Source organism: Trachymyrmex cornetzi, unplaced genomic scaffold (assembly GCF_001594075.2).
Source record: "Trachymyrmex cornetzi isolate Tcor2-1 unplaced genomic scaffold, Tcor1.1 scaffold223, whole genome shotgun sequence".
In the NCBI taxonomy this organism is placed as follows: domain Eukaryota; kingdom Metazoa; phylum Arthropoda; class Insecta; order Hymenoptera; family Formicidae; genus Trachymyrmex; species Trachymyrmex cornetzi.
This window is the reverse complement of record NW_017296881.1, coordinates 3,758,255-3,771,166: the sequence shown is the minus strand read 5'-3', so window position 1 is coordinate 3,771,166 and position 12,912 is coordinate 3,758,255. Positions and strand designations below refer to the sequence as shown.

At 33.4% G+C, this 12,912-nt stretch overlaps 2 protein-coding genes across 2 annotated transcripts; one reads left to right on the top strand and one right to left on the bottom strand.

Annotated features, from left to right (window-relative positions):
- Nucleotides 1-494: 494 nt before the first annotated feature.
- Nucleotides 495-6,025, bottom strand: RpIII128 (RNA polymerase III subunit RpIII128). The gene is made up of 9 exons (XM_018506000.1): nucleotides 5,968-6,025; nucleotides 5,500-5,654; nucleotides 5,234-5,416; nucleotides 3,667-5,141; nucleotides 2,988-3,580; nucleotides 2,661-2,916; nucleotides 2,415-2,579; nucleotides 1,219-1,349; nucleotides 495-932 (listed from the first exon to the last, which is right to left on the bottom strand). Exons 1-9 carry the CDS (start codon nucleotides 5,971-5,973, stop codon nucleotides 549-551), a joined length of 3,348 nt encoding a protein of 1,115 aa, XP_018361502.1. The 5' UTR covers nucleotides 5,974-6,025; the 3' UTR covers nucleotides 495-548.
- A 1,629-nt stretch (nucleotides 6,026-7,654) lies between these two features.
- Nucleotides 7,655-12,665, top strand: LOC108760222 (isovaleryl-CoA dehydrogenase, mitochondrial). Its single transcript, XM_018506043.1, has 8 exons — nucleotides 7,655-7,935; nucleotides 9,661-9,750; nucleotides 9,889-10,110; nucleotides 10,582-10,909; nucleotides 11,132-11,225; nucleotides 11,575-11,665; nucleotides 11,748-11,916; nucleotides 12,079-12,665. Exons 1-8 carry the CDS (start codon nucleotides 7,804-7,806, stop codon nucleotides 12,213-12,215), a joined length of 1,263 nt encoding a protein of 420 aa, XP_018361545.1. The 5' UTR covers nucleotides 7,655-7,803; the 3' UTR covers nucleotides 12,216-12,665.
- The last annotated feature ends 247 nt before the right edge of the window (nucleotides 12,666-12,912 follow it).

The following is a 12,912-nucleotide window of genomic DNA, read 5'->3' as shown; positions in this document are numbered from 1 at the left end:
ATACACACATATATATATATATATATATTATATATATCTATATGGATTATAGATATATGTATAGAGTAAAAGAGTGGCCGATTCATAGTTGATGGAATGATTTCTCAATCTATGTATGCTTCGATTTGTAAAAAGTTAATTGAAAAGTTGAAGGTAATGAATGATTTTATGTGAACGTAATCCGTGTTGGGAATCCATTTATCAATTATCTATAATGTAACAAAACATTTGTTGAGCATTTACAATAACGCGCAGAGATATATTCTCCTCAATAATCAAACCCCAAAGACCAATAATGTATGTCTTCCAAGATATATACAACTTATTTATGTATATAATCCGCAATAGGTTCTTATATGACAGATAACGAGTACAATTTTTACTTTAGAAAGATTTAAATAAATCTAAAATTGTGAAAACTTTGCGTCCATATGTGTATTGAACCAAATCTAAACTGTTCTTGTATTTTATTGAAATCCTTTTAAAACTGCTGAAACGTGTTCTTTATTTAAATTCTTATTACATTTATACTTCTTTATAAGATACAATCAATCACAATAATCCCTTAAAGATAAACGAGGTACTACGTTCATGGACTGCAGTTCTTGAAACAATAATTTACAAGCATAAGGCATCGTTATCGTAGAAACGGAAGAGCTGGATTTACACCTCTGGCACCAACCGTTGTATCCTATCAGACCACATTTATTACAAACATCAACTTTAAAAGCATCACTCGATATCATGAGCCTCTCTACTAATAACATGCTAGCTCCGTAACCGATCAGACAGTCTCGCTCCATTTCACCTAATCGTAAACCACCTTCCCTAGAACGTCCTTCTGTCGGTTGACGTGTGAGGACTACCCTTGGACCTCTAGCTCGAGCGTGCATCTTGTCTTGCACCATATGTTTCAATTTTTGGTAATAAACCTATAAACCACATTTTTAACGTTACACGAGAAATATCAAATATGTTTATCCATTTATCTGCATTAGAGATAAAGAACATTTGAAATACATATATATATCTATTCTATCACTATTTTAATTAAGATGGATAGAATTCTTACAAAAATATATGCTTTCTAACAATGTATTTACTATTCGTGTAAAAAAATTAAATTATATATGTATTTATTTCCTACTTTTTAAAAATAAATTTCTTATCTAAAATCAATTTAAATGACAATCTATTTATCCACGAGAAAAAACTTACTGGTCCAGAGTAGATGTATCCTATCAGTGGTTTCCCAGTCATACCATTATAGAAGAAATCTTTACCTAAATAATTATAACCATTCTTTGCTAATTCTTCGCGGATATCTTCCACTTTGGCACCACCGAACGCTATCAAATAAAAATAATAATATCAAACATAGCATTAAATGCATAAACCAAACCTACAGCAATACTTCTATACATAATCTAACTTATCTCACAACATATATTCGCTTTTTTCGGTATTACAATTATATACATTTCCTCACGCAAGATTTTACAATCTAACAATTAATCCTATATAACAGGTTCGATCGTCAAATTCTGTCATTATTATAATGTCCGTGCTACATGTGCTATGTTTTGATCTACGTTGGAAATTTTCTCGTGACTGAGATGACAGCTTCCTCTCTTTAAACAACTTTAATATCATCCGTACGTGCATCGCTGAACCACCAATCTCAGATGTCAATAATTGAACCAAAGAACTTTCTGATTCTCCGTTAAATTATTTAATCAAGACATTAGCAGCACAGCAAGGAATCACGTCCTAATAATAATATTACAACAGTCGAGAAAGCAAAACACACATGATCAACACTCGACGACACAGACAATACTGAAATACGAGATGATATGATCCTCACATATTGCGTTAAATTCCGCTTCTATGGAAAGAAGACTTATAGAAGTGGAAAGTATGATTCTGGTAACCTTTCAGTGTCTGTTTGCTTATTTACACCATTTTTTTGTTTTTTTATATGAATCATTTCTGATGTGAGTCGTTTGTACATATAAGGTTCTTTGTCTAAGATTTGAACATTTTCCCAATCAATATCATGTTCACTATTCATCTGGTGTTCTGCTAATACTGACGAAGATCTTTTTTGGTTTTTTACATCCGATTTATGTTCATTAATTCGAGTACCCATTTTCTTTTTTGTCTGACCCACGTATGATGCATCGCAATTTGAACATTTATGACAGACCGAAACGTTTATTTATCAGTAATTATGTATCATTAAGATGAGTAAAATATAAATAATTTTTTAATAAGAATTCGCTATTTCAATCCTGCGCACGTGGAAAAAGCCATCTAAAACCGAAAGTTATCTTTTAAATCGATCCACGGTTTATTATTTATTAATAGCATTAAACATTAAATACATTAAGTAATTTTCTTTTAAGATATACCTGTTGCATCAGCAAATTTTCCATTCACAACACCAGCTTTGCCTGCAAGTACCTCTATTAGTTTACCAACAGTCATTCTAGAAGGAAAGCCATGCGGGTTCATAATTATGTCGGGACATATTCCTTGATCATTGAATGGCATGTCTTCTTGATCTACAATTAAACCTAAATGGACATTATCGGGGATTAGTACATTTCTCTTGCATTTATATAATACGAAATGTCACGCGCTCAAAATAATTATACCTATAACTCCCTTCTGTCCATGGCGACTACTGAACTTATCGCCAATCTCTGGTCTTCGAGTTTGCCTTAGTAACAGTTTTGTTAAAAAGCAATCGTCTGCATTACTAGTTACTATAACTTTTTCCACATATGCTGGAACCATGCCTTTGAACGGGATTTCCGCGCTCCGATATTCCACTGCTTGTGTTTGTACAGTGCCAGAACTCACTGAACCGATGTTCTCACTCGGTGTTGGAACCGATTTGTTTATCATTATCTACATGTATAGCATAATATTAAGTACAATGTAATGGAATATCTAATATCGTTCAAACAGGTAATACTTACAGTTTTGTTTTCTACCATCTCACCGGGTGAAACAATTCCGTCAACATCAAGAACTTCATGCTTCGTTATAGGTTTCTTAGTATTAGCATCTAGCATTGGTCCCATGATTGTGTCTTGCGTCCGATTGGCATATTTTTTCAGTACACATTTTGCATTTCGATACACTAGGCATCTTCCGTATCCTCTATCAATGGAAGCTTTATTGAAGATCAATGCGTCCTCGATATCATATCCACTGTACGACATTACAGCGACAATCGCATTTTCACCGGCTGGCAATTTGTCGTAATTAATTAACTCGATTGCTCGAGTTTTCACTATAGGCGTTTGCGGATATACCAGATTGTACATTATTGTATCGATGCGGTTACGTTGATTGTATCCTATGATTCCCATGGCCTGTTTACCCATAGCGCATTGATAAGTGTTCCTCGGGCTCTGATTGTGATGCGGGTATGGTATCAATCCTGCGCACACTCCCAGTATAGTGAATTCCGCAATTTCCAGATGCGTTGTATTCTCATTGATTTCCGATTCCGTACATGCGATTAAACTATCATTCTCTTCATTCACATCTAAATATTCTATCGATCCTAAGCGCAATGAATAACAGAATAATTACGTATTTGGAAAAGAATATATCTATGTAAATGCAACAAAATTAATTTAAATTATTTACCATCATAAAGGAAGTCTTCAAATGATGTGATATTTCGTTCAAGATTCTCTATGTGCTGTGGATTAACAAGAGATTTTTCATTCTTAACGATGATTAATGGTCTGCACAATCGTCCGCCGTCAGAACTGATTTGAATGCATTTATGCCGATGTTGCGTATATATTGATACAAAACTGTTAATATATCCCTTCCTGCGCAACAATCTGAACTGACGTACCAGTCTCTTATGATTTTGCACGATGCCCACCATGATACCGTTCACAAAAACGGTATATATATCTTCGGTAGTTAGTTCTTCTCCAGCAAGAGTATAAATATTCTCCACACCAAGATTAAGCACCAGTTTTATTATTGATTCTTCTGGTACTTCCGTAGTTATATGAGCCATCAAAGCCAGATTCTTCGCTAAACCACAAGCTTCTCCTTCGGGTGTATCGTTCGGGCATAACATGCCCCATTGCGAGCCCTGTAATGACCGTGGACCAGAAACTTTCCTGGTCTTCTCGAACTGAGACTGGACTCGCGTCATCATGCCAAGTGCCGAAATGTAGGACAATCGTGATAGCACTTGTGTCACACCATGCCTCTCCATTTTAAATCTCTTGATTGTCCAATTACCCGTTGATATAGCAGCAGTCAGCCCAGAGGTAATGGTATCGCGTCTCATGTGATTAACAATGTCAAATGCTGCTGCTTTAACTTTAGGAATATTTTTATTGGCAATCTGCTTGAGTTCCCGATTAAATTTTTTAAACAAATCTTCGAACATTAAAGCGAGAAGGGAGCCAGCCAGTTCTAGACGTTTATTACCATAATAATCCTTGTCATCAATCAGACTATGATCAGATTGAGCATTTATAACTCTTCTGATCATCAAGGCAAGGTACAGCGCCTTCGGTCTGAAATTGAAGTCGACAACAGGTACATGAGACAATATATTCGTTGCTAATAAATCTTTTATCTCATCAGTAAAATGCAATTTTGGTATATAGGGTCTTATCTGTTTCCGTTTGTTATTGAGGTATTTTAATGCTTGATTTTGTGAAAAGATACCCAGTTCTTGACAATCTTCTAGACTAGCTGCAAATTTGTTCAAATACGTTTCTTGTGTTCCAACCATTTGCATGATCTCTAAGTCGCTTACGATACCCATAGCTTTAAAAATGATAGCAATCGGTATGTCGTCTTGGAATATGTTGTGCCTTATGAAATATTTTCCGGCTTTCCCCACAACATTAGTTTTAGTCTTTCTGTCGTGGGTAAAACTGTTACACGCCGCAACAATACAGCTCTTACTATCTTTTTCTAAAATAATTCTATTCCTAACCATTTGTTCTTGTATTAATATAACTTTTTCTTGGCCATTTATGATGAAATAACCACCAGGATCATGTGGACATTCATTCATTTTTGCTAACTCAGATTCAGACTTTTTAGTTAACACACAGTTAGAACTGCGCAACATTATTGGCATCCTGTAAACATTTACAATTATATAATATTATTATATCTTAATTTATTTACTTTACACATCTATTACTGTATATTTTATACTTATTCTTCTTACTTTCCAATAACCATATTCTGCCTTATTATCCGCTGATTATTTCTTATATATTCAATATCTACTATAATTGAGGCAGAATAATTTAAATCTCTTAAGCGGCACTCGTGTGGTGTGGTTGGTATAGTCCTAATAGAGTTGGCTAAATCCTGAACTTCAGGCAAGCCTATTTTTATATTTAAGTATCTGGAATATGAGAAAAAAATCTGTTAAGTGTCTGTGATGTTTCTACAATTGCATCTTTCGAAAGTATATGATACTGCTCTTACTTTAAATAAAAATGTGGATCTTCGTCGCTTTGAATCTTTTCATTTGCTTTAACAATCTTTTTGATCTCTTCATTAATGAAATAGTTGTAAGAATCTATATGTTGATTTACTAAACCTTTGTTCCGAAGAAATGCAGCTACTAATTTCCATTTATCCTGATAATATGTAAGATTAATAATAATTTAATAATTAGTAATAGTTATTTGCAAATATATCTAACACATGAGGACAAAATTAAAAATTATAATTTTAAGTAACTGTATATACACAGTACATATATTCGTACTATCAATGATCTTTTTAAAATTCATTCAACAATTATTTGAAAAAGGAAAGAGATAAAAAAATAAGAACGCCATTTCCATTTAAATGGATTCAAATTTATTTTTCAGAGTGTGTAATATTTATATATATATATATATACACGCACACACGAGTTGAAAAAAAAAGCGCCACACATTCACATACCTCCATTTTTATCGTTCGTCTTGTTCTTCACGAATATAAAAATTATATTACATAAAATTGATACTTTTCACCTGTACTAAAAAAAAGTCGTCCATATGGTCCATGTGGTTAGCAAGCTCTAGAGTCCTATATATAGAGAGAGAGAAGTGACATTGATGTCCGAGTTGAGAGTTCTGATTGTTAGTCTGATATGTATTCTGATTGGGTATCCCTTCCTAAGAAGCGGCCATATTGTGACAGCAGCTGATTACACGTAGAGTCCTAGGGTGCGTTCCGTTTCTCGCATGCAGATAAATTTTCACGGGCTGCTCAAACCGGCTGTTTCAGCGACAAAAAGAATCACGTGGTCAAAATTGACGAATATCAAATGTCCATTTTGATCACGTGATCCTTTTTGTCGCTAAAATAGCCGGTTAGAGCAGCTCGTGAAAATTTAAAAAAAAAAACATAATTTGATATGAATTTGATCCTTACTTGAATTATTCCGAGACAATAAATAAATAATATTATTATTTAATAACATTGATATCAATATAAAACCGATATTATACCGGTATTCGAACCGATATATATCCATATCGGTATCATGTTTTACCGGTATTTTATCATTTCGGTTTGCCATACCGGTATGAAAAAAAAACCGAAAACTATCAATATTATTTCGGTACTTCGTTATCGTTATAGGTCTCTGTTATTAACTGCAGCGGCTATAAATGAGGTTGGAAGATGTTGAGTGGCCGGCACTTTTACTTTTTTTTGTTTAATACAGGCGGAAAAAGCTACATTTAATCTAACTCCAACCGAAACGGATCTCAACCGTGCACAGCGTACACATTCTGTTCCAATTGAATCGTGCACAACGTTACACTTTGTGCATTCCTGTGTACATTTGGTTATGATGTGTTAAGCAATTGGAAAGCACCCAATATCACCCAAATATACGTTACGTTAATATTTATGATCGTTATGCATAGATTTACTCAATATTTTTAAATAAATAAGGAGAGATAAAATATAATATATTATTAGATTTTTCTCGATTAAAGTAAAAACTATCAATTTTATCTTCTTTTTTGCTCCCTATTATATGGTTTTCCGATCCACAAATGTAGGTCACAGTACCAAAGTTATCTTTAAGTCAAAAGACCCAGTGAATTAAATTGCCTCCTTGGGGAAAAGTACGTACATACATTTCTTGTACTCAAAGCATCATTTTCTCGCTGCTGTAATGTAAAAATTAATGAATCTGGGGATCGATTCTGTATCTCGAAACGAGGTGAAAATTACAAAAGTGAGTGAATTTACTAGAATACTGATAATTTCATTGGTCAATACCTAGTAAATTTGCTCACTTTTGTAATTTTCACCTTGATTGAAGATACAGAATCGACCCCCTGATCTTGAATTTTTATACTGATGCGATAACCTCGCGTATATTATAATAACAATAACGTACGTTATAATACAATAATACATAAACGTTATCACAAACATAATTAGTACATACATTAGTTGATTATTTAGCTTATCACCCTTCTCCAGCGTTTATCTCGAATATAAATGCACACATCGCATGTGTCAGCATTTTTATATAGATTACTCAATGGCGAACTCTTAAGTCTACCGTATGACGAGTGTCTCTTCTCGATTTTTTAATTATCGATTAAGATCATTTAATTAAAATAACACGTGTATAAACGCTTTTTATTAATTCTCTTACAAACAACATAAAATTTTCGCGCGTGTTTATAAGTGTTTCCCTTTCAGCAACGAGTAAAGTATTTCTAAATCACCATCGCTCAAAGATATTTCTAATATCAATTAACAAGAGATACAATGTTCTTGTCGCGATATTCCATTGTTTCGCGGCACCTCGTGAATCACGCCGGTAAAATTGGCGCATGTCACGCGTCGAATTATTGTAAAATCGACGAAAGTGTCTTTGGGTTGAACGACGAACAGAAAGAGGTTAGTAATTAAATCATATTAGTAGAGATAACATCCCCTCTATCATGTGATAAGTCCTGCGCATAATGAAGGAATATTAGGAATCGGAATATTAAAATTTCAACCTTCAAAAGATTTAAAAAAAAATAGGTTGAAGTACTTAATATTTATTCCTGTTTCTAATGTTCGATGCATTGTCCTATGAAGTAAGAATAATAAGAAATTGACCGATCACGGTCAATTGTTTTTTTCACATTTGACTGTGATTGATCAGTTTCTTGCTTTTACTTCTTAAGGTGCTTTTACATGGCACCGTCTAGCGTCGGAGCATGCGCAGTAATATATGTTCAACCTTGGCACATAGAAAAACTTAGACATAAAGGTGCGATTTCACGCTGACACTAGACGCTCATTTTCAGCGTCAAAACAGGTCACGTGATCAAAATTGACGCTTGGTATTCGTCAATTTTGATCACGTGACCTGTTTTGACGCTGAAAATTAGCGTCAAGCGTCAGTGTGAAAAGGCACCTTAAGACTTAAGCAGAACGAAATCAACATGTTGGATTCGCTATTGCTTACGTATAGTCTTTCGGTCTCTATTGTGATTGGTCGATTCGCTTACTGCTTATTAAGTCTTACGCCTTAAGTTTTTTTATGTGCCATGGCCTTTAATAATTTTACTGAAATTGAATTTAGGACCTCTTTCACCAACTCTGATTAACTTAATCGGTCGATTAGTCCATCGGAATTGACCAATCTCATTTGTCATTTTGTTTGACGATAGATGCGATTGGTCAATTCCAATGGACTAATCGGTCGATTAACTTAATCGACGATTAAGGCCTAGTTTCACAACTGACGGTTAACTCTTAACCGAGGTTCAACTTATTCATTATCTCTTTTCAATTCTAGAATTGGAAAAAGATGAGAAATAAGTTGAATCTCGGTTAAGAGTTGTGAAACTGGGCCTAAGTTAATCGACGTTGGTAACAGTCGCCCTTAATGTACGAGATACACCATAATAGTGGAATCTTATAGTTTACACTATATAATGTAAATAAATATAAATTTTCAGCATTATGTGTTAGGATAATATGCACCAGTTTATCTTTCTTCCTCTTTTTTTCTTCCTGAAGAAAAAAGGAAGAAAGATGAACCATAGTGCAAAAGTTCAGCTAAAAAGAACAAGCCTAATGTAGACAAATATGCATTGAGTGCATCCGTCATTGCACACCGTGCGTTTTGCTGTGCAATCGCGACGGAAATTCAATTAAAACAAATTTGCACAATGAATATGTATATAAATATTTGTATAAGTTATTTTTTGCACTGCAGTTTACACGTAGTTGTATTTTATTAGCATTTATTTACGTATATATAATTACCCGGAAAAAATATTTCATATTTATGTCCATAATAACATTTTTTCTCGGGTATTGTAAGATTGGGTAGTACATAACTAATTATAATTAGTTAAAAGTTAAGATACAATTAAAAAGTTAATAACTTTTTACTTATCTTTGTTAATTTTAAATTAACTTTTAACTTCATTAGTTTTACGTTGTAAAAACATTAAATTTTAACACGCGTAGAATAAAAATTATTAATTTTAACTTATTCATTTTTTTAAATTAAAGATCAATATTTAGTATTTATTTTTAAAATATTAGGAATTTAATAAAAATTTTACAGAGTGTTCTAATATGTTTGTAGCGATATTTGTAACAATCACCATCCTTTTTTAGCTTCGTTCGCTCGTTTTCAATTTTGCACAAAAGGAATTGGCGCCTAAAGCTGTTGAAATAGACAAGAAAAATAATTTTGATCAATTGAAGGTAAGTGTTCCTTTTATGCACCGATTTTAAGGGAAAGAAATATAAATAAATAGCAAACCGTAATGAATTACTTAAATTCAATCTTCCGTGATGTCCTAATCAACGATATAATTAAAAAAAAATAATATGATTGCGCAGACGTTTTGGAAAAAATTAGGTAAACTGGGCCTGTTAGGTCCGACGGTGAAGCCAGAATATGGAGGCACAGGCTGCACATATCTCGATCATGTAATTATCATGGAAGAAATTAGCAGAGCATCCGCCGCTATCGGGCTCAGCTACGGCGCACATTCGAATCTCTGTGTTAATCAAATTCATCGAAATGGCACGGAAGAACAAAAGCAAAAATATTTACCTAAGGTAATTCATGCCAAACAATGTATTTTTAAAAGAAGAATCATCTTATATGAGAAGAAAACGTATATATAAAATACATACAAATTAGTTTCGAATAAATTGTAATTTCGAATATTAAAGTAAATAGTATATCTACAATTGTTAAAGTAAGTAGTATATCTACAATTGTACATATAAATCATAACGGGTTTTTTAATTCGTTTCGACATACGCGATTAATGTTCTTAAAAAGTTTTATATGAAAAAAATACATATGTAATATTTCAGTGAATAAATATCTTGGTGAATAAATTGTAATTACAGTTGTAAAAAAATAAATTGGGTATTTACAATTGAGTTATGAAAATAAATAGCTTTTTCACAGAAATTAAGAAGCGCCTTTGATATCTTCATCGATAGGATTAACTCATGTTGCTCGCGCGATCATTGATAATATAAATAAGATATTCTCTTGTTATATGAGAAATTCTATAGCTGTGCAGTGGTGAACACATCGGGGCGTTGGCGATGTCGGAGCCGGGTGCCGGGTCCGACGTTGTCTCCATGAAATTGCGGGCCGAGAGAAAGGGAGACTACTATGTCCTCAATGGCAACAAGTTCTGGATTACAAATGCTCCAGACGCAGATACACTAATCGTTTACGCGAGAACGGATCCGAATGTGGACAAACCGCAGCATGGCATCACAGCTTTCATCGTCGAGCGTGACACAGAGGGTTTCAGCACGGGGGAGAAGCTGGATAAGCTTGGCATGCGTGGTTCCAACACGAGCGAACTGATTTTCGAGGATTGTAAAGTGCCAGGTAAGTCGATCCGGCGCTCGAATGAGAAACGCGGAAAAGATGTAGAGGTTTGTTACAATAAAATTAATTTGTTGAAATAGAATAGAGTAAGAACTATAAGATATTTTCAACATTTTATTAAGTTTTATTTTTTTATTGGCTCATTAAAATTGATCATTATCCTTTTGTCTACCAAAAAGTCCTTATTTAAAATTTCTGTAAAATTGTAAATTTTTGTTACAGCTGCAAATGTTTTAGGAGAAATCAATAAAGGTATTTATGTGCTCTTTAGTGGACTGGATTTGGAACGATTAATACTATCTGGCGGACCCCTAGGGTAAGTTCTTAGAAAAACAACGAATATATAACACAAAATTTAGCTTGATTATTAACTTAGTATTTTTGTATTTGGACTTTGCACGTTAAAAGGAGCTTCATAAAAACTATTGGATGCACTTTTTGTGATCAATGAAATTAAAATTATATTTTTTGAAAGTTTGCTTGTGTAATAAATAGCGTGTTAAATATAAATTTTTACATTTCGGTGTGTATTATAGAATGACAGATTTAGACACTTTAGTATTAAATATCTATTTTTATCAGATTATTAATAAGAAATTATTTAAGCTTTATTCACAAACGAGCATTTATATTTGACTGTGTGCGATTTGAAACGTTAATTCTAGAATACTGCAAGCTTGTTGCGACGTTGCCTTTGAATACGCTCATACGAGACAGCAATTTGGCCAGTATCTTGCGAAATTTCAGATGATACAGGTAAAGTACAAGAATTACCTTATCTTCTTAAAAATTTTTTGCGATCTTCCATTGATATCATGATCTAATTATATCGTTTTAGGCGAAGGTAGCGGACATGTACACAGCTCTGAGCGCAAGCAGAAGCTACTTGTACTCTGTCGCTAGGTCCTGCGACGCCGGTCATATAAATCGCAAAAATTGCGCCGCGGTGTTGCTCTTTTCCGCCGAGAATGCTATGAAAGCGGCATCGGATGCTATACAGATACTCGGTAAATCTATTAAAAAAAAATGAACAGTAATAAATTATTTCGGATAATAATAATCATAATTATATCAGAAAACGTAGAGGATATAAGAATTTGGTAGAGAAAATAGATGTTTAACAATGTTTAATGAGAATGACAGTCGCGTTTTAAAAAATTTGTTTACAGGTGGCAATGGCTATATCAATGATTATGTGACAGGGAGACTACTTCGAGACGCGAAGCTCTACGAGATCGGTGCGGGTACCAATGAAGTACGACGTATAATCATCAGCCGAGCGATCACCGAGGAATATCTGAAATAAGTCGTAGTCCTGATTTGATGACTGTATGAGAAGAATGATTCTATTGAAGTATCTAAAAACTTAGATACAAATCTGAAAATAATTTTGTTAGATAATTTTGAGGCTTTCATGGGTGTTTTCTTCAGAGGTACCATAGGGTTATCACTGTGTCGTGATCCATTGCTAATGCCAATGTTTCGTGAACCTTACCGTTCACTTCATCAGGGTGAGGAGCGCACTGATACTGAGCTGCTCCTCCGTAGGATTCTCTTTATATAAACTCCCTTTATATATAAGATAAATTTTGTTAGACCATTAACATATTTATGTAGGAAGCATGACAGTTGATAAGCAACGCTGCAAAAAGTGTTGACATTTATAAACAACAGTTTGAATGTCCTATGCAATTTTGACAAAATCATTTTTAGATTTAATCTAGCTAAATTTTTAGATACTTCAACAAAACCTTTCTATTTACGGTCATGTACGACAAACGCATTATGCAACATATAAGTTCGTAAATTTGAATTATTATTTAATGATTGGTTAAAAAGACAGCTATTATAACATCGTATAACTGCTGTATTTTAATGGATGATGAATTATTCATGCAATTATTCGTTCATTCATACATGTTACTGATATACATATTTCTTATAATTTTTATATTTTTTTTTATAGAATATTTTTTTATAGAATATGGTTTATTATTTTTGTA

What these genes read in the sequence shown, in the direction of transcription:
- RpIII128 (XM_018506000.1), bottom strand. An exon ending in GATCCACATTTTTATTTAAA is followed by an intron (nt 5,417 to 5,499) that starts GTAAGAGCAGTA and finishes CTCATATTCCAG; the next exon opens with ATACTTAAATATAAAAATAG. An exon ending in TGAAGACTTCCTTTATGATG is followed by an intron (nt 3,581 to 3,666) that starts GTAAATAATTTA and finishes CATTGCGCTTAG; the next exon opens with GATCGATAGAATATTTAGAT.
- LOC108760222 (XM_018506043.1), top strand. Translation starts at nt 7,804, where the DNA reads ATGTTCTTGTCGCGATATTCCATTGTTTCGCGGCACCTCGTGAATCAC. An exon ending in AGCAAAAATATTTACCTAAG is followed by an intron (nt 10,111 to 10,581) that starts GTAATTCATGCC and finishes GAAATTCTATAG; the next exon opens with CTGTGCAGTGGTGAACACAT. An exon ending in CGAGGATTGTAAAGTGCCAG is followed by an intron (nt 10,910 to 11,131) that starts GTAAGTCGATCC and finishes TTTTTGTTACAG; the next exon opens with CTGCAAATGTTTTAGGAGAA.